This window comes from Triturus cristatus, chromosome 5_1 (genome assembly GCF_964204655.1).
Source record: "Triturus cristatus chromosome 5_1, aTriCri1.1, whole genome shotgun sequence".
Classification (NCBI taxonomy): domain Eukaryota; kingdom Metazoa; phylum Chordata; class Amphibia; order Caudata; family Salamandridae; genus Triturus; species Triturus cristatus.
Window position 1 is genome coordinate 44417802 of NC_140587.1, and position 22195 is coordinate 44439996.

The 22195-nt window shown below is 47.2% G+C and overlaps 1 protein-coding gene across 4 annotated transcripts in view; it reads right to left on the reverse strand.

Annotated features, from left to right (window-relative positions):
- Positions 1 to 2952: 2952 nt before the first annotated feature.
- Positions 2953 to 22195, reverse strand: part of LOC146830122 (casein kinase II subunit alpha-like) — a 235296-nt gene continuing 216053 nt past the window's right edge. For all 4 annotated transcript variants that reach the window (XM_085604348.1, XM_085604346.1, XM_085604349.1 and 1 more), the window contains 4 exons: positions 17972 to 18072; positions 6438 to 6586; positions 4546 to 4626; positions 2953 to 3469 (listed from right to left, as the gene is read on the reverse strand). In XM_085604348.1, coding sequence (XP_085460474.1) covers positions 3354 to 3469; positions 4546 to 4626; positions 6438 to 6586; positions 17972 to 18072 — 447 coding nt within the window. In that variant the 3' untranslated portion in view covers positions 2953 to 3353. The remainder of the gene's footprint in view (positions 3470 to 4545; positions 4627 to 6437; positions 6587 to 17971; positions 18073 to 22195) is intronic.

Below are 22195 nucleotides of genomic sequence, written 5' to 3' on the forward strand. Positions count from 1 at the left end.
GAAGAACTTGGTAAGAAGCATTCCCTATGGTGAATGCCTTAGGGCTATGAGGAATTGCAGCAATACCCAAGACTTAAACATAGAACTAGGATGCTTGAGGGAACGCTTCTCAGCAAGGGGATATCCCCGGGCTTGGGTAGAAACAGCAATTGTGAAAGCACAAAAGAAATCAAGGGAACAAATACTCTTTAGCCGGGAGCAACAGCCAGATGTGCGAGCTACTGTAAAAGATGACCAGTGTAGACTAATTACTAATTACAATACTCAAGAGGGCAGCTTGCGCAAGATTCTACAAAAGCATTGGCACATCATTGCAAATGACCCCGTATTAAAGAAGCAAGTGGGGCGCAAACCTCTAATAACGTTCAGAAAAGCAAAATCCCTGAAACAATCCTTGGTCTCTAACATGCTACCAACGACACAGGTGCAGGCACCCAAAACATGGCTTAAAAGAAAAGATGGTTTTGTAAAATGTGCAAAATGTAAAGCCTGTATCCATGGCAGGAATACATCTACTTTCTCAGGCGGCCTACTGCCCCATGCAAGAAAGATTAGAGGCCAATACTCATGTAGGACTGATTTTGCTGTCTATGTGCTGCGGTGCCCATGTGGACTTCAGTACGTAGGCAGCACGATCTTGCCCGTTCACAAGCGTATCCTGCAGCACCTAAGGGCCATTAAGAATGGAGATAAGACCTATCCCGTGGCCAGGCATTTTGATCAATATCATAATAGAAATACTGTGGGTTTTGAGTATTGTGTGATTGACGCAGTTCCTATGAGCGTTAGGGGAGGTGATCGAGTGAAAAGATTGAGAAAATTAGAGTCGAGCTACATCATTCGTCTCAATACAAAGATCCCTGAGGGTCTTAACATTGAAGAAGACTTCCACACACACCTATAAATGCAATTCCGCTTCCTCCCTAGCCTGATGATCTGTAAAGAAATTTTGTAAAGATTGAATCTGGTGAACTTTTAAAATATTTTTTCTAGCATAAGCACTTTACACAGACTAATGTAAATCAAAGGTGGTCTCAATGAACTTGCTCATGTTTTCAGCACAGTGTCAAGTTTGCCCACTTGGGCTTGATTTTCTGTAACCGTGGTTTATCTGAAATCATGTATATTAATCAGTCTATTGTGGCAATAGGTTAGCCCACTGGGGCTGTCCCGACTATGATGTAGATACATTTGCCCATGGTTCGTATCCTGGCATATCACCAAAATTTTATTTAAAAATATGACGTGTTTGCCTCAAATTTTGAAATCGGTACAGGAATGACCCTGCATAATTTAAAGTTAGTTTTGAGGCATATAATTGTCAGGATAATATATTTAATATATTTACTGTTTTGATTACAATCATGAGAGCTGACACACGAGATATTTTCGTAAAGAACTACCAGTCTGTTTTCACTATTTATGGTTTTGTAGTTTGTCACGTGTCACGCAATCACTGTTCTGTTTAAAAATGGCAGAAAACTTTATGTGAACCGTTAGTGAACAAGCCTGTTCTACAGGCTAAACGCGTCTAACGTTTGTGCTGACAATAAAATACTGAGCGCAGCAGACAAGTCGTCGACGTTCCTTTCTTCAAAGGAACTCTTTCTTGATATATATATATATATATATATATATATATATATATATACACACATATACATATATACATACATACATACATATACACACAAAAGTTACAGAGATGTGGAGCGAAGGCTAATAAAGCTACATTTGTCTGTATGTACTTACCTTTAAGATATTGTGGGAGTCGATAATCTGGATACGATATTGTGGCAGGACAAAATGTAAAGCACAATGATCTGGTGAAACCCTCCATTCTTTATTTAATGTTTCCCTCACCATGTGTAATGCTATATGCATTAATATGTATTGTGATATTGTTTTGACCATGAACTCTAAGTTTTAACAGACTCCATTTTAAATGTACATCATCATTTTTGTACTCTTGCATGATTTCATTTCGTGCCTTCTGGCAGCTTCAGATGGATGTTTTTCTTTCTTTTCAGCACAGAGCAAAACAGCCTAGCTGGAACAGAATGTGTGGGATGTGCGTTTGAAAGCGAGAGAGGGGAATGTACTTCTCTGTCTTGGAGTCAAAAGAGAGGGTTGGCCAGCTTCCGTCTTGGCCTTGAAATAGATATGTACGGTCAGCCTTGGTTTTGCAATAGATGAAGGGAGGTGGGAATTTCTAGAAGTCTCTCTCTGTGTTAGTAAAAGGTATTAAAGTCAGGACGTTTTGGCACTCATACAGAAGCTCACTCGTGGGGTGGACGCAAAATCACTGGGAAATATTTGCTATTCCAGTGAGACTTATGGATGCCTGAAAAGGGCTTCCCAGTCAAGTTGACCAGAAAGATGTGTTCTCAAATGGTGATGTATAAGCTACAAGTTGAATTGCTCTGTGATGTTTTCTTGTTGTGTATACACGCTCTTTATATTGGAGTCTCATTTGACAGTGGTCATTCTTGGCATTTGACAGTGCTTGTTTCTTGCATTGGACATCCATTATTATCTGCTTATGTTTTGCTCCCTTGCATTTGACGTGAGTGTTCCATTATTATTATTTGCAAGTGTTTTACTAATATTTGCTTGTGTTTTATCTTATGCATTTGATTACTTGTGAGTGTTTTATTATTACTTGCTTCTGTACGTATATATCTATATACATTTGCATGTTATACCGGTTTCATTTGACATTTGGGAAAGTCTTTCTGTTAGAGCGTGATGGATTAATAATATCTCATGCTTTATTTCTTAGACTGCCTTTTGATTTGCTTCTTTTTGCGAGTGCCGAGTCACCTTTCCAGGCGTTTCTTCCTGCTTTACCGAGTGCCTCATCTTGGGAGTGCTGATTTTTTTTTATTTGGGAGCGTAAAGCAAAACACCAGGTTTCTTGTAAGCTATAGGAAGGAACCTGACGAGGGAGTGTCCTTTTAGGGACATATAAAATACATTTTATTATCCATTTGAAATTTCTACATTGTAGCTGCATTACCAAACACCGTCATCAGGAAAAGAACAAAGCTAAATCTTTTATTCCGGCACAGACACAACAGAAAATTGTTTATTTTTGAGTTTGGTCTGTATCCATATAGAATTTATATATATTTACTATTAGGGAAACGAAGGGAAGTGAACCCCGTGATTGCTTTCAGCGTTTCGCTTTCTTTTGCTCAATCGTCTTTCATCCTGAACAAAAACAGAAGTGAAGTCCCAGCGAGGGTGTGGCCTCGGTCCTCAGGCTGGCTCCGAGCAGGTGATCTGTGCGACTGGACCTGGGTGACGAGAGACGTGCGCCACTGGTGGAGGTCAGAGATGGACACTGCAACTCAGGGCTGACCGCCGGGTACAGCCACCACCGGTGCACCCAGGGAGCTTGGAGATGAGATGACAGGAGATCCAGCAATGCCGCTGATAGGCTGTGAGGCCGCCATGGAGGCAATGCCTATGGGAAGAGAGAGGACTGTGAGGAAGGGAAGCATCCTAGGACTGCAGTCATTATACATTGAAACAGAACTGGATCGAGAAGAGAGGCAGCTCATGGTGAATACTGGGTGCCTGGTCCTGCACCAAAGGGCAAGCACGCGCTTCCGGTACCATGTCAGTTAAGGTATTTGGCAGTACTAATCTTTTACTTGTGAACTCATTATTCATGCAAACATAATGGGAAAACACTGCCTTGGCATCTCCCTTGTTCGGGCACTGTCAACGTTCCCTGTATCTGCTGGTCATTCAGTTCTACTCTGTGCCTATGACCTTGAGCAGCCCGCCTGATGGTTTACACCACTCCCCACTTGTCTCCCTCTGCAACGGCGGCTGTGCTCCGCTCTGCCCACTGTCGTTGGCCTTGCTTGTACACCATCCCCTTGCGGTCCATAGTTTTTCCTCTCCGCTCTGATTGGTGGCCTGCCATTCTTATCCAGTGTGCCTGCTCTCCCCCACCGTCTACTGACTTACTCCAATCCCACTACATCCATTGTTGTAGTCCTGTGCTGTATAGCCCCCTTCTTCTCAAATCCACGGTCTAGCTTTGCTCCCCTATAGCACAGATCCCAAATCCACACCCTCACCACATCCAATCCAAGCCCACCTGCTCATCCCACCTTAAAAACCTTTGTCTCAACAGCATCCCTCCCCTCAGTGGTCATGCCTTCCCACGCCAATGGTTTTCCTCCTGGCTCGCGGCCTTGCACCTCCCTTCCCAATGCCCACCACCTTGTACCCTAGTCAAAGCCAGCGCTGAGCACAGTGTTCAGCCTTACCACGGACTGCTGGTTCTCACAGCACCAAATACATCTTAAGGAGATTGTTAAAGATCCTACATAACAATCTGATGTACCAGGGCCTTCTCTTCATCAGCAACTGACTCTTGGCCACTACACCTGAAGACCCCGCTGCTGCAGAACGGTTTAATCCGGAGTCAAGAGTTTTTTAGTTTTTAACTTAAAAATGACACCAAAGAGGCCAAGCTGAAATGTAGACAGAAGGAGAGGACCTGTAAGTGCAAAGCTGCGCCATTACCTGCCATCAAACTGGAGGAGCTGACAGGGGTGCTGCTGCCCGTCGCTGGCCCCATGCGAGTCACATCCTTTACTACTGGGTCTGCAAGAAACCAAGAAGGGGGATATCACTTCAGATATACGGCTTTTCTTGTACGCTTCCTTCTATAGCTTCTAACCGTGGTCCAAGAGGACACAGAGCAGGATACAGGAGCCCATGCTGGTGCTCTGAATCTCCAGCACGGACGCCTCCAATCAGAGAACACTTAAAGTTTTGATGAAGTCAGCCGCTGTCACTCAGGGCTGGCTGCCAAGTCAGCGTCCTTTCACCGGGCATCTGACAATGGTAACTTATTTTATGTGCTATAAAAACAACCAGGCACTATCTATTTTATGATGACCGAACAGCTGCCCTGCTGCTAGAGTGCAGCTGATGGGTTAGTGACTGGCTGCTCTCAGAGCAGGGCCACTGGAGCGGTTAGCACAGTGCAGCTGTCGGGCAACAATTCACAGGGTCTGTGTAGTAACTGCTCCAATGGCTCTGCTATAAAAAGCAACCAGGCACTATCTATTTTATGATGACCGGACAGCTGCCCTGCTCGGTTGCTAGAGTACAGCTGATGGGTTAGTGACTGGCTGCTCTCAGAGCAGGGCCACTGGAGCGGTTAGCACAGTGCAGCTGTCGGGCAACAATCACAGGGTCTGTGTAGTAACTGCTCCAATGGCTCTGCTATAAAAAGCAACCAGGCACTATCTATTTTATGATGACCGGACAGCTGCCCTGCTCGGTTGCTAGAGTACAGCTGATGGGTTAGTGACTGGCTGCTCAGAGCAGGGCCACTGGAGCGGTTAGCACAGTGCAGCTGTCGGGCAACAATCACAGGGTCTGTGTAGTAACTGCTGCAATGGCCCTGCTACAAAAAGCAACCAGGCACTATCTATTTTATGATGACCTGACAGCTGCCCTGCTCAGTTGCTAGAGTACAGCTGATGGGACTGGCTGCCCTCGGGGCACGGCCATTGGAGCGGTTAGCACAGTGCAGCTGTCGGGCAACAACCATAGGGTCTGTGTAGTAACTGCTCCAATGGCCCTGCTCTAAGAACAAACCGACATCGTCGAATCAGGTGTTCTCTAAAAACAGTGTACAGACCGTGTTACTGATGCCGGACAGCTGCACTGCGCTAGCAGTTCCCAAGGCCGCAGTCCTACCACAGGTACAGAGCTAACATCGCAGAGCTACTGTTCTGTGCTGCTTTGTGGTGACAGCACTGAGGGGCTGCCGAATCAACTCCAACATGCTAACAGCACCCAGAGTTGTACCGAAGCAAAAGTACACAGAAGCACTATGCTCACAGCTCTGAAATCAACAATCCTGCCTGTTGTAGTGGCAGTGTCCTGTGAAATGGCGTGTGCCAAGAAACCCAGTAGAGAAGAGAGTGCTAGCTAAGTAAGGCAAGTCAGTCAGTCAGTCACTGCTAAAAAAAAAAGAAAAAAAAAAGTTCTATTCTAGTTTGAGACCAAATCTACTGCACCCACAGTATCAGTCTGGTGCCACACCTTACTGCAGCATCAGCATCCTGTTGACATGAGTACAGTTTGTGAGGCAGTAGAACACTGGCTCTCCTGCTTTTCTAACTGAGTCAAGCTCGTCCAAACAGGTACGTCGAGTATTCAGAACAATCTGCAGTGTCCTCCTGTGATTATCAACTTCTGCCTAGGAGCTCTTGTAGTCATCTTTATATAGTGTTCGAACACACATGCTTTCATACCCTTTGTTGTACAGGGCGAGGAGTAAGCAAGTACACATATAATGCGTATACAACAGACAGTGACTCTTGGTACGCTAGCATCTCAGGTTGCACATGCACATCAACCATCACGCCCTTTAGATGCGCACGGCGTACGTTACGTACAGAAGTACGGATGGTCCATTGCTTCTCGTGCCGTGAGCCGTGCTTGGTGATCGTAGCGGAGCAGTTTGTCGAGGAAGTCAAGGCCCTCTGTGCTCACCAGGTGCTGGTTTTCGCTGTGGACGAAGCGCTCCCATCTCTTTCGGGAGTGTCTGAAAAGAAGATGCATGTAAATTGTATATAAAACTCAGAGTCTGTGGGGCTGGTATCTGTCATCCTAAGGGTAACCTTTAAGTTATATGGGCCCAATAACAAGTGCAAACGTATCCTATACCACCCCACACACATTAACCCACTTATAAACCAAGCACAATCTTCATAACCTTTTTTGAATTGTGGGCGTATAAAGCCTGGGTAGAAGAGCCTTTGACCACAACCTGTGCCCAAACGTATACCCCCCAGAGCCTGCCGTCTTCACCTTTCGTCATAGGCAAAGGATATGGCCAGGTCTTCCTGCTGTACCCAAGTCCACAGTCTGCATCCACCCTCCGTGACAGACTGTGCATGGTGTCCTGCCCTTGGGCCTATTTGAACATTTTCTGTCTATTTTAACATTTGTTTTCAAATCGGAGGGCTTTGAGAATGACTTCGTGCCAAGATGGCACCCACAATGATTTCTTGCATCCACAGGTTCTTGGGATCTAGAGGTCTGCTTTTTGGAACGGCATATGCTGCAAGTCAAAAATGTTTATGTTGGAAGCAAACAGGGTCATGCCCTTTACTTTTCCCCTTATTACCATGGGGTCGGGTATTTCCCCATCTGCACCCCAATATATTCCCTTCCACATCCACAAATCCATGGATCAAGTGACCCGCAAAATGGAGCCTGCTGTATATTCAGGTCCTGAATGCTCATCCACGGGTAGAATTTTTTTTTTTTTTACTTTAGTATTTTTTATGGCAGCTTCTCTTCCTTGGTTATTCCCCCATAGTGTCCCACGTACAAGAAGTTGCTTCCCTTACCCTTGTATATCCCCGCTGTACTGATTAAGTTCCATGGTGATTCCAAATTTATTTCAATTCAGTACTATGTGCTCCAGCAAAGAGAAAACAAGCATTTGTAATGCAATAGGTCTCGCAATTACAAGAGTTTGACCTATTGGCATAGTAAATGACAATGCCTTTTATTTATGTATTGTTTTTAAAACAGATAAATAAAAGGCATGGTCATTTGCAATGTCAATAGCTTAAACTCTCGCAAAAACGAGACCTATTGCATTGAAATTGCTTGTTAGGCTTTCTGCTAGTGTACGTTTGCAGGAAATGATGCTTATTAGTAAATGTGTTACTATAAGCACAGTAGGGCAGGAGACTGGCTCGGAGCAGATGGCATGTTCTGTGCGGCAGAAGTTCTCTCTCACACACAAGCCCATTTGTGTTGCTTTGACTTCTGTGAGCGGACACTCACTTGTGCATACATTACTTTAATCCACTCTCTCACTCTCGCATCGGTGCAGGCTGGGTGTGCGAACTTATCCTCTATGGGCATGTTTGTGCTGCTTCCCTCCGTGACGCAGACGCGCTCCCTCGCGCTCATGCATTTCAGTTGTGGTGGTTTATGTGCGGCAGGGCACTTTCACAGCTCATGCATATACCTGCCTGGTGATGCATGTCACCTCATACCCTGCAGCAGTGCTTTAACTGGGATGAAAAAACTGGGGGTGTCTCCCATAGGGGCGTGGCCAATGTAATTCAGGGCGTGACTTAAAACCCTCAAGCTAAAAATCTGTATTTAGCTTAGTGTGCCGCACGACTGGTACTTTGCTGCTTCTGTCCATTCATCCAGATATATATTACAAGTAACATTTCACATACAAATTAGCAACACCTATGACTTTGTTGTATATACTATTAAAAATGCTTCAGTTCTTGTAGGCCAGGTTGTGGCATAAGGCTAGAGCTACCGACCTTTCGAGCTGAAAAGCAAGTTCGAGTCTGACGTCTGCTCAACATCCAGTGATTTAACAAATGAACACCTCCTTGGGTAATGTAGCTGGCTGTCATGTTTATATAAAACTGAAAAACGAGTCACTTTAAAGTTACATCAAAAACAGTGACGTGTGCCACTATTGCAGAGTTAAGCAACACCGAGGGTAAAATGGACAGCCCGGTATGGACCCGTTTCGGCACCTGCTTTTAAGAACTGCCGGTGCTGAGCACCCGCAAGATCCGGCCTACTTAAAAGCCCTGCCCTGCAGCGAACACCACCCTCCCTCGGGACAGGCTCAGTAAAATCTCCTCCTACTGCGAGCTGCTGGGGAAGAGCAGCCCGTCTGACGCCTTGTGTATTAATCAACAAATGATCTCCATTGTACTGTGTGCATGGTCAGTGTACGCTCTAAAAGCCAAGGGACCCAGCACCTGTAAGGCCTGTTTCTGGTCTAGTGCAAACCATAGATGTTAGAAATGGGATTTCTGGTTGGCTAATGCTTGCGCCAATGCCAGGCAGAAACCACCACTCTAGTCAGGGCAAGGAAGTTACACGCCCAAGATAACCCCTGCTCACCCCCTTGGTAGCTTGGCACGAGCAGTCAAGCTTATCCCGGAAGAAATGTGTAAAGCATTTGCGCACGCACACAGCAACAACATCCCAGGCACGCTACAAAAGGAACTCCCCACAAGGTTATATATAAAAATAGCCTTTGTATTATCATAACACATTAGAAAAGTAAGCACATATTATACATGGGGGCACCTGGCACTGGGTCATATTTACAAGGGATTATTTACACCTGACAGGGCCAACTGGACCACTGTCAGTACCATCACAAAGTGAACTTAGTAAATGCAGAACATATCATAAACATAGAACACAACCAGTACTACTGGTAATCACTGTACTTAGCATCGGCCTGTAACAAACTACATTATGTACAACCTCACCACCATAAACACATTATGCTATTCTCTCACAAGTCTAAACATATTGGACAATAACCTCCTAAGTAGAACTCACATTAGGGAATAACTCTCACTAGCATGCACCATAATATGCGAACCAACCTCAATCATAAAACACATTTAGAGGTATCAACACAGGTGCGTAAATCATACTACATGAATCACATTTCCTAGCACCACAATCACCTTATAACTCTAAACGAATTAGACACTAACATCCTAATCATAAATCACATTAGGCATAACCACATGAACATAAATCACATTAGGGCCTGGTGCCCTACACAACTCACAGTCCCCTCAGGCCAACTGGCCTTCTCACTGGGGCCCACGATGCCCTGTGTCCAGAATGTCAGGGCTGCTGCACCTGCAGCAGAACAAAACGCGCGCCATTGCGCTAGGGCAAAAGGAGTGATCCCCACTCCTGTCTCACACAACATGCCCCCCAAGAGAACCTTGCCTAAACGTTGCAGCTGGCACTAAGTGCTGCGCAGCTGTGAGGACCACATGTGGGCCCTGGGCACTCACTGGCCCTCTAAACAAATGGAGCCAACCGTTGCAGCTGCCCTCTGTCAAGCGGGGCAGCTGGCGCACGAGCACCGACAATGTGCTCCGATCTGAGGCCCCACTGGGCTCTCTGGGATGAAACTACCCCATAGACGTTGCAGCTGCCCTTTAGCAAAACGGGGCAGCTGTGGAAAGAAATATGGCCACGGGGGGCAGGAATCGCCAATATGCCCCGATGGGCCTCCCTTATCAGGGACTCTCAGGAGAAAGAAATGGCCCCCAAAACGTGGCAGTGGCCCGCTACGGCAGCGCCACTGGAAAAACTGGACCCCTCGATGGAGCGGCCTGCTGCAAGGTGGGGACGCTCATGGAATGGGCACCTCCGGGCTCCCGGCATTGCCAAGGTGACTTGGGGAGCCCCAACATGACTCCTCTGGTGCCCTTTGCAGCCCCCCTCACTCACCGGGCTCTCCTGGTGGTCTCCTCTCTTCGCCCGGTCCCTCTCCTGGGTACCGGGGCTTCCAGCATGGAGCCTGCGAGGCTCCGGTCGGTTTCTCCAGCCTCGGGCGGCATCCAGATAGGCGGGGTGGGCTCCCGCCGGTCTTCCTTCTGCTTCCTTGCGCACCGGGCGCGAGATTCCGCATGGCTTCCCCCATGCAGGGGGAAGCGGAAGTGAAGCCCGCGAGGCACCGGCTTGCGTTACCGATCCAGCCCACACACAGGCGGCTGACCGAACTTCTTCCGGCGCTCCTCTTCTCGGCGGCTCGTGCCGTGGCGGTGAATCTCGGCATTTACAGAGTAGGCTCCCGTTAAGGCAACCAACGCGGGGTGGGTACCCGCAGTGAAACTAAACTCAGAAGCGGGGTGGGCACCTGCTTTAATTACGGCCAAAGTCGCGGGGTGGGCACCCGCCCATACGAATAATTAAATAAGCGGGGTGGGCACCCGCAAGGCTGGCATCATGGGGGAATCCCCAAGGTGGGGGTTCCCTCCCAAAGGGGGCTGCAGCTCAGCGCTGCTCAGCCCCCAGGCTCTCCCTCCCCTGGGGAAAAGCACAGCGCACCCAGGGCGCAAAAAGGCTGGCTAAAGTCTTGGCAAAGTCAAAGAACAAATAAAAGGTCCAGGAAGTCTTGGAGTCATCCAGGGGGCAATGTAGGGTCCCTCCTGGGCCCCACCAGCAGCAAGCCCCCTCTTGTCAGGATCCAAGCAAGAACATTTTCATGGGGTCACAGCCCCTTCTTTTATACCACGTTTCCCTTTGTTCTAACAGTGTAGGGCATGGGAGAACCAGATACAACTGGTTCAGGGAAGCTCCTGAGCACTTTGTTTTGCTCAGCTCCTCTCTCCCTTTCACCGGACAGGCTAGGTGCTCAGACGCACCACAGGGGGCGGAGCCAGCATTGTGGAGGGAAGGCACAGTCCTATTCAGGTCCCAGGTGCAACTCCTCCCTCCCATCTACATGCAGATCTCTCCATTCACCACCGGGCAGACTCACCCTGGCTCCTGGAACTCCCCAGCCCTCTCAGCTCCTGTCAATCACAAGCCAGACATGCACTCCCCATCAGGCAGGCAGACACACAGTGCACAGAAATGCCAACTTCTAGAAGTGGCACTTCTCCACCAGTCACCATAAATCTGCGCACACCATTGCACAGCATTTATTCTCATGAGTCCGCACATACTAAACTCGACCCTGCACTCCACTCACATCAGGAATTACCATGGACACACATAACCTCCATGCATTCCTATGGGAGGGCAGGCCAATCTCACCACACGCACTCTGAGCGCACGCACTTTACACTGGGCCACAGTGCTAAAGTGCCCAGAGGCCTAAAACCACTACCACCATTAGGGCCAAGTCCAACAATAGACCTAGTCCTTCTGCCTCGGATAACTGGGCGGCCTGTTACTGCTGGAGGGCAGGGGGTGTCTTGCTGCCTGGATCTGAAGCTACGCCGCGGCTGCTAGTGAGCGCGCTTGTTAATGTCACTGCACTGTCATGCATGGCTGGTCACCGAGTCATGTACTGATCCGACAGTGCTGGAGCCTTACAAACTATTCACAGAACCCATAATATACAATATAAAGAGAACAGACCCGTATGCCGCAGCTGCGTCCTGGCCCTGTGGAGACACATGACAATCAGAAACAGGAGGCAGGCGAGGCAGGGGCGCCGCAGCTCTGCTTCGGGCATGTTGTGGGTGTGTGCCAGTTTTCACTCAGCCGGCTGGCCTCTCGGCGCATTAATAAACAAAGTAAATAAATATTTACTACTAACAAAGTTATCTGAACAAGGAATGCAAAGTAAGGCACCGGCTACAGTCTGCCTCCAGACATATGGGTTTAAGAGAAAATGAACAACTGATAAAACGTGCTGAAGAATAGTGCCGAGATCCACGGGATAGTGCATAAAGCGCTGGAAGGCAGGTTCGTCCCACCTTCGGATGCGGGCTGGTCATGTTTCTATCATAGAAGAAACCTGTCGGGCCGGTAGCAGGGTCACTGAGCCAGTGATGAAGGCTGTGGTATCCAAGGTCCTCCTAGGGAATGAGAGCACGGGGGCGTCTTAGATTCCAGGTGAATACCTACTGTAAAGCAGGACGCACTCCCGTGTAACCCGTGTTTAAAGCTCACCCATGCATGTCCTGCTTCTAGAATCCAGGCCGATGCCCCCTGCGTTCACAGCTGCTCTAGAAGAGAAATGTACTCTGCTTTTACAATTTACCCTGCAGCCAGTATCCATCTAGGTATCAAAATCCATATATGCGGTGTTCAGAAAACGCACCGTGCAACTAGCGATCAGGACTTGTCCAGGTGTGCCTCTACTTTCGCAAGTAGCCCCTCTGTGCAACATGTAACTCGCCGGTAGAGCATGTGCATTTGTTTCCTGCCTTCGTAGTGCCCTGTTGTGTTCGGGACGCATACTCTGTGCTCAGAATATGCCCAGAGGTGCTCTGTCTTTAGAAGGCCCCAGATGTGCACCGCTTAAAGAACACCCTTTCCCTAGAACCGACCACTCGAATTAACGCTCAAAACTGCCCTCTTGCGTTCCCACCTGGCCGAAGAGTTTAGTTAAAAATGAAAACACAAGCATTTGCAATGCAATAGGTCTCGCATTTACGCGAGTTTGAGCTATTGACATTGCAAATAATGCCTTTTATTTTTGTTTGTTTTAAAAACAAATAAAATGCATTGTTATTTACAATGCCAATAGCTGAAACTGTCGTAACTGCGAGACCTATTGCATTGCAAATGCTGGTTTTTCAGTGCCTTCACTAAGCAGCAAAAGAAACAGTGCATGCCAAGAATCAGGAGATATGTTGAGCCGACTTGCAGATAGGTCCTTTCTGGTGGTGGTTTCACCTAGCACCCATTGATTTCATTGACCTTCTAAAAGACTTGAAGGCACGAGAACACCCTCTATCAGGGTATATGGCACTTAAGTCAATCACCTAAGGAGTCCATGTCCATATGACCACTTCTTTAGTTATTAACTCAGCACAATTACTGAAAGAGGACGGCACGCTTTACAAGAATAAACAAGGCAAAACACAAACAAGACTTGGAAGACATTTCCACTAGCTTAATCATCCGGGGCATTTTACCAATTTTGGACTTAAAAGGTTAGGCGATGGGAAGAGCAAAGGTATCTGCAATTACACTCCCAAAATATTTTTTCTGCACTGTGGCATTCTTAACTGATCAGTCAATGATTGCAAATCCTGCTTGTGTGAATTTGGAAAGTCCTGTAACTGTGCTGCACAGAAAGTTGTTTGGAAGTTTTTTATGACTTCATAATAGCGTCACTGTCATGTACGTAGTTAACCTGAAAAATGTAAATCACAGGCAATCCCAGATATGTATTAATCTAAAAAAAAAATTGTGTTCAGAATTTGATACAGAAGCCATCTCTGTAACCCAACGGTAAACCTGGTCGATATACTGTTTAAGTGTGCTTCTTTGTAGCAAAAAGTGTGTGAATTCTGTACCCATGGAATGAACATTACACAGGAGTGAGACCGTGCGGGCCATTACGCCTAACAAAAGAGGCATTAGCGTGGCTTTTTCATTAGCACGAACGAGGCGAGGAAGGAGGCTAGAGACTGGCAAGGCAGTGTAATCTCGGATTTCATTCCCATGAAAAATGTATTGTACGACCAGAAAATCCAATGGGATGTGGACATGTTCACTGTCAGCTAGTAAGTGTTTCCGAGGGGCCACTTTCTAAATATCATATAATTTGTAGCAGAGCAAGGGTTTAGTTGTACCTCAATAAGTTATATTTAGTTTTGATTTGTTTTCCCTTTATTTTTGGCAGCTTACGTATTTGCTGAACAAAATGAGTTTTAATGCCTGGAAGGACAACTGCTAAAGACCTACTACTTTTAGCTGAAAAAAAGACCATACCAGGTTCGTGAAAATCATGTTCTATTTTGTAGTGTAAACCAGCTCTCCAGAAAGTCAAAACTATGACAAAAAGATGCAAAGGTACTTTGTCCAGACAGCATTAGATGCTCTTGCAGGCAATTGTAATATACGGTCATGTGAAGGTAGCCGTTTCATCCCCAATTTGTTGATCATCGAAATCCTTCCGCAGGCTCTGGTGATCACTACCCGAAAAACGATTCCTTTGTCATGAATAAGCAAAATAAATTTTTGTTCCCATTGACATAAATCAACACAAATGTGATAAATAAGAATCTGAAAAGTGGCAAAGAGTGCACAGGCAGTAGGCTGTTCATTAAAGGCATTATACACATGTCAGATTGTCAACATTACGGTGAGTTTCTTTTATCTCAAAAAATACACTCAATACATAACTTGACGAGGTACAGACCTAGTGCAGACCTAGGCTCCTTATGCACTAGACTATTATTCAACAACAAGAACTCTCTCACAACCTGCAATACTTATACTATTGCTGTAGACATCTCTGAAGGTAGAAAGATCAAATAGAACTCTGTAGTGTGCTTTGATTTTCAACAGAATTCACCTATTTTTTGTCCAAGTAGAGAGAAACTACACATACAATTAGTAGCGGTGCTTAAAACCAACATATAGCTATGCCATCACCCTGTGTGAACTGGTAGTGTGAATATTATTCTAATTTCGAGATTATTGTAATTAACCAGTCGGGCTGGACGGTCAGGAAGAGGCTGCCAGTTGCAGTGCTCGAGTGGAGACGTATAGTAGCGCAGCACGCGCTCAATACACTTCCTTACACCGCGATGATGCTGTTAACCCTTCCCGACATCTTTAACTCTATTGAAATTATTTACAGTGTTATATTCCAGGTGTCAAATGGTCTGTCCCTTAACCCAGTTATTCTGAATAGAAACGGCGAGTAAAGTACATCATGTCTGTGTAAATACTGCACACACACAAATGTATGTTCATGTTCGCTCATCTAGAGAGGTTCGAACAACCTCACACCGTCACATGGAAGGTTAGTCCATGAAAAAAGGAATCCAGATCATTTAAATGTCTTAACACCCAATCTGTCCCTCTCCAACCTTCAACAAGCATCACGGCACCGACGCTTTACTTTTAATGTTAAAAGTAAAGCGTGGGTGCAGCGATTATAGCAAAAGTAAAGAAATAGATGTTTTTTTCTATTTCTTTACTTTTGGTATAACCGCGGCAGCCGCGCTTTACTTATATCAAAAGTAAAGCGTGGGTGCCGCGATTATACCAAAAGTAAAGAAAACAAGCGGCACTGAAAGCGATCGCGTTGTGATCGCTATTGTCAACAACTAGTGGTGCGCACGCTCCCCGCTCCTCTGTGGTGCGGGGAGGGAGCGCGGCAGCGACAGCGCGCTGCTGGACGTGCTTGCCACCGTCGGGAATGGGCGTTTCAAAGGCGGGACATTGTCCCGCCTTTGCCCAATCGCGTGCCGTTAAAAAAAAAAGAAAAACAGAAAAAAACCAGCGCAATCGAATGCCAGTCGGGGACAGCAAAACCACACGCATGAGCGTGCGGGTAGCTTTCTAAACCCCGTACAAGAGGTCTCGCGCTACGCGAGCAGTGCTCCACACTGCAACGCAAGGTGCGAGACCTAAACAGAAGGGCCCAGGATTTATGGTCTGTTGTCCAGTAATCAGGGCCTTCCAGAAGTTCACTCCTGCAATGCCCATTAGTCCCACTCTCAGAACGTGCCCGCCAGGTGTGCCATGCACCCGAGGTTGCCCTCCTACTTTGCCAACAATTGTGACACTGCACCACCGGCAGGATGGGGGCATTTGCCCACTTTCACAGGGCACTACTTGGCACACCGCCTAGGATCGGAGAGGAATAAGCTTCCCCAACTCTCGGCATCGATTTCTAGAAATAAAAAAAATGGCACACGTTCTTGGCTGTAGGACAATATTAACAGGCGTACAGTAATATTACGTGCCACTAACATGCAATTTAGACTGCAGTGCAGTCGGACGCGTAGTAGCTTTATTGAGGCCGCTTGACACAAACAAGCATCGATCTCTTAGCTTTATGGGGCCATGTGTTTCTAAATCGAAACACATGGCCCCATAAAGATAAGAAAGTGCTTTGCGACACAAACAAAGCAGGCCACCGAGTCTGCTCAGAGGCAAAAGGGCGTCCACAGAAAACCCTCATTTCCAATGGCAGGTAACCGTTTAGCATAAACGGTGACGCCAGCCAATGGAAGAGGGGCGGGGCTTAAAGCCCTCTTCTGAAAGTCCTCTCTTACAAAATCTCTTGCGGAGGCGGAGTAGGGCTCTGCCCTGCAACGCCACGCGAGACCTAAAAATCCCATGGGCCCTAAAATGGAAACACTATCTTAAGTTCACTACAAATACCTTTCTGCCCCTTGACTAATCTGTATACAAGTGAATGTAGCAAAACTAAGCTGAACCGGTCAAATGAGTGCCTTAGAAATTTGTAACACGACTCAAGAGTTACCAGCAGATCAAAAAATTCAATTTTCCATGGAAAGTAAAACTCAACCATACCTATTGCTGACTCTGCATTATAGAATATTACAAGAACTGGAGGGTGGGGACTGCTTCCTCCAGCATACTCACTACAAGGGCTTTCGCTTACCTTATCTTGGATACAACTCATGATCATTAACCTGCTTGAAATGGAATATTAACGCCAATGTTGGACTCAATCCAACTTATTACTAGTACTGTGTCTTTACTGGGTTCTCAGGTTCATTATACAAGCTCCCCAAGGTTGGCTGCTCACTTGCAGAGTACGCCCTTGTTTCCATACACCACTTCGTTATTTTATTTGAAGTTATTTAAAGCTCACAAATACCAACTAAGGTGTTTTGCCACTCAAGATGGCTGAACCAACTTGCCAAGCCTTTGGAACTACAGCTTGTGCAACATTCATTCATAAGCTAGTTCCACATTGGGCCCAACTTTTGCTTTGACTTCACCCAAGCTAAGACTTCTCCACCACCAACATCTGCAGTGCCTTTGGTCCAGCACAGACTCTCCTCCAAGTAAGCTCAGAGATGGCCAAGGGTGTAGCACCGCTGCAGGACCACGAGCACTGGCTTGGGCGTTGATGCAGAGTGAAGCAAGACAGCATACCGTCTGGTGTCGTACATATTAAATAGGTAGATAGCGGTGCAGCGAGTAATGCAGTCCAGCCCACTCACGTCTTGTTGGGTGGTTTAAGCATGCGTGACCCCAGCCTCCCAATGTTCAGTGCCGAGAACAACCCCTTAACACAAGTCAGACATCACCCTGTAATGTGCGGCCTTAAAGGGTAACATCTGGGATAGCAAATGTTTTGAATCTGGGTTAGAAAGCTACTCTAGCAGTCAATGGGAAGGCTTATGGGCTTGTGTTCCACGAGCTGGGTAATGACACCGGTGCAAGGGATCTCTCCTATCACCACAAGCAGGCTTGTAGAGCTGCAGAGCCAGTGTGTTTCAATGGTTTATATCGTGTATATGTTAGTCAGCCCCAGTTACGCAGGCCAGATTTTCCCTCTTAGGGGCAGATGTGGTTCTAAGTTTTGACTGTTTCCCCTTAACGCGTTAACTGGCCAGGTTGAGGCCTGCTGTAAAGGCAGGCCTGCATGGACACAGCAGGAGTGCACTTAAAGCCATCCAGAAGAAAGCAGCGAGGATGGACGCGCAACGCTACCCACCTGCCCAGAATGTCGTTAAATCGAGGATCCAACTCAATGTTGTATTTGTCGATGTAGTCGTACAAGTCTTCTGTGCCCAACACCTTGGCAATCCGTACAAGCTGTTTTGGGGAAAAACAAAAAGTGAGTTAAAAAAACACACAAGAGCATAAATAAAGAAAAGGTTTGTTTGGGGCGAAAAATTAAGAGACAAGGAAAACAGAATTTCAAACAGTATATCAAACATACTCTGCAACGTATTATCAAGTGTTTCTAAGACACAAGCCCATGAAGGCAGCTTTAGTTTAATGGATGTACAAACAATGACAATTAACTTTTTCAATACCCTCAGTGTCCGCCCAAATGAAAGGTGTCCAGAACTTTACGCAGCAACACAATCTCATCCAACACAGAGGCCTGCTTGCTAACCACACAGGTAGTAAGGCATCATCGGAGTATGAGCACCTACTCAAGGCAAGCTGTATTACCCTCGAGCTACCTTGACGATCGAACGCAGAATTCACCGAGGATATAGAAGCTGGCATGACAGATGCCTGAATTATTGCAGCACGCGGTGGCCAGTTTACAAGGTATACCTCACCTCCTCTCAAAACAGTGCAAATGTTATTGCATGAACCCTGAGCAGGCAGTGCGTTGCACAAGCACTGCTCTGCAATGCTCACACTGCACTATGCAGGCTGTACAGACGCTTCACTGAACTTGCACCGCTCTGGAGTAACAGTAATCAAAGTGGCAGATTATGCAGTCTATGAGGCCATGTGCACCCGGCGCAGACGGGGCCTTAAACAGAGAGCAGTCTCTTGGAATCCAGATGGGGCGGAGCGCCTAATGCTAATGATGCAGCAGAAAGTGGACAATAATGCTTCAGGAGAAGAGGGGGCGCTTGTTATATAATGTGAGGAGTTCGGGGTGACTCTGCAAAAAGAAGACCTGGGAATGAGCAGACATAAGTACCAGGGTGAATGGAGAGTGAGGAAATAACAGGAGGAAAGCAAGTTATTAACACTGTAAATATCAGATGAGCGTGGCCTGGAAAACTGTAGGCAACAGCAGCGGGTGAAGAGGAAGGACTTGGGGGACCACTGTAGGAAGGTGGATATCTGACTATGGTTACCCCCAACTTTTTGCCTAGTGTCTAGCTGGTTTTTCGACTTAGTTGGCCTGAGATCCTGCCATTCAGGGTCTCAGGCTGTCTGCTCTCTCTTTAAAATGGACTCCATGTACCCTAGGTACATAACCAATTGGTAAGGATCACCTTATTGGACCCTGTACAGTGTACCCTAGGTACCCAGGGCATAGGTGTACCCTAGGCCTCCCAGGGGCTGCAGCATGTATTATGCCACCCCTGGTCTGGCCTTCCAATCAGACACAACTGGCTGATCACTCAGCTGGGGCAAGGTCGTGTAATCACCCCTTGCTGAGATATAGTATGCCTATATCTACCCTTATATATAGACACATGTGTACCTATCAGTCACTCCTATGGCAGGCCTTAACAATCCTGGAGGCAGAGTGCTTGGTAACATGTGAGATGGTGCTCTAGCATGAGCTGAGCCTGTCTGCAGCTTTCGGAACCATGTCCTTATAGCTGTTCTATGATATAGCCTACCATATACTCTTAAAGTACCTTATAATCTTAAACGGTTATGGTAACTATGGTTTGGCTTTATCAAAACATGTCGTGTAAGGTGTCTAACACTTTGGAATAATACCCCCATACCATTTCTGGTGATGAGGATATTATTCCCCCCTTCTAGAGGGAGAGACATGTTAAAATCCTACTTTGCTGTTTAACTCTAACCAAAGCCTCAGCATCACAAAATGGATGCTGCTGCCACAGACACAAGTCTGACCTCCTGCTGCTGGGAGTGATCCCAGCCAGGGAGGCCTGGACAATAGGTTTCCTGCTTGGGGAGGTGCTAGCACCTCCCCAGACAGCCTTTAGTGTATTGGGGCAGGGTGGGCTGAAAGGAATGAGACATGCCTGGGGCACACAAGGTGTTCCTTGCATAGTCCAGTTCAAACCGGTGCTGGGGCACTCCAGCCCCAGCTCTGGCGCGAAACTGGACAAAGGGAAGTGGGTGTAACCACCCCCCTCCCAGGTCCCACCCATAAGGCGTGACCTAGCAGGTATCCCAGCCCCCCAGATTAGTATAAGAGTGGGAGTTGGGCCTCAAGACTCTAGATTATCCTGAACCTGCAAAACTGAACAGAAACTCTGGACCTTCGACATTCGACGAAAGAAGAAGACTGAAGAATCTCCCTTGTAGCCAAGGAGTGGCTACCCTGTGCAAACAGGCACCATCAAGTGACTACCCTTTGCTTTGTGAAACGTTCGACGAGGAACCGACTGCAGAGCCCGACCAGAGCCTTGATTTCCAGACTTCTCCGACCCTCATCCACATCTGCAGCAGAGCTGAGATCCGTGGAGGCGACGAGCGACGTGGGACCGGCTACCTGGGAAAAGTGGCTAGTAACTTACAGCGCAGCTTCTGAGGTACCCTCGAAGTTGTGCACCGGGGATTGAGAAGCCCCAACCCCAAGCACCATCTGCACCGAAGACCAGCCCCCCACACTCCACGAGTCCTGCGTGGGGCCCTTCAGCATTTTCCTGCTTGCCGCGTCTGTCCGGTTGCTTGCCCGCTGGCTAGTGGCCTTTGTGACGACGCTCCCTGAAATCTTCTGCGCTGGTTTGGCTCCTCCAGACTGGCTCCCGCTTCTCTGCAAAGAAGAAGCACCCCAGACCTTCCTGGTCTGCACCAGAAGCAAGTCCCTTGTTCTTCGTGGGTTCCGCTTGCTAAGGCTTGGTGAGTCCTAGTCCAACTTCGACGCCGCCGACAGCAAGAGCCTTCGTGGGACAGCTCGCCTCCTGGTCCTGGTCGTCCTCGACGCTTCCTGGTCCTCCTGGCTGCAGCGACAAGCTTCACCTTCACCTGCAACTCTTCACGACATCGCCTGGTTCCTTCCTGGTTCCACGTGGTCACTGGCTAGTGACCTTGACTCTGTCCCCTCTGCTTGCAGGTTTCTTCTCTTCTTGATCCCAGCCTTGGGATCCACCGGACACTCTTCACTGACTGCCTGTCAGCATCTTTCTTCAGGCATCCATAGGAGTCGACGACGAAAACGACGCATCTTCACCCCTATGCACCCGCAGCCTGTGGGCTAGGTAACTTGGGTACTCCGGTGCTCATCAGGATAGTGACTATCCTAGTGTCTAGTTTTCAAGTCTCAACTTCCTAGCTACTCCGGAAGTGTCCTAAATCTATCTATTTCTAAACTGTAACATTGCTATTGACTTTTACGCATTACGCGTGAGTGTTTCCACTCTGCACACGAATCCCGTGGGCCTCCCACTTCCTAACTAACGCTAGTGTAGGGTAGCCCCAGCGATTCCCTAGGCCTAGGCCTATTCTATTTCCGTGACAGTGGTTCTTATACCACTTATTTAGTATATGGTTTGCGTGGCCCCTAGGGCCTAACTGTATTACTTACCTGTGTGACTTACTGTATGCATTAATAAGACTGTGTTGTACTTACCTCTAAACTCATAAAGAGTGCTGAGGGTTTGCTTAGAATAAATACACTTTATTTTATATATATATCTGTTGTGGTGTCCTTTCATTTGGTATTCAAGGGATTATATATGGTATCACAGCTGGCTTCACATGCCATTCAGAGTTTAGCCTAAGACTGCTCTTGTCCATGCTACCACTAGGATAGCTGGTCTATAAGGTTGACTTTACAACCAATCACCATAAGGGTATTTGGACTGATATAGGGTGTACACTATAACTAGTGACATCATACATCAGGCCAACTTCTCACAACCACCACGAGGACGTTTGAGGGAGAAGAGACCATCCAAGTGCCAAATGATTCCCATGACGTGCAGCACCTCCAGACATGTCATGCTTTGTCTTCTGGGACCAGTGTCTTCATGGTCTAGCTGTTTGGGCTTCCATGCAGCGTATCATGCAGTAGGTACTGCCAGGCGTGGCTGTGACTGTCACAAGGGACACGACTGGTCAGTTGCTTTGATAGGGTAGTAAGTGCTGTACGGGCATCAACAGGAAATGAAGCCACTTGGCAGCTGATGAGACTGGGCAACTGCGAATAAAAGGGAAGAGGTGAAGGGATCAAGAAGGACTTGTGAATGACATGAGGAACAAAAAGGAGAAAGGTGAAAAGTCTATGACCAATAACAGGGAAGAAGTGTCACTTCAT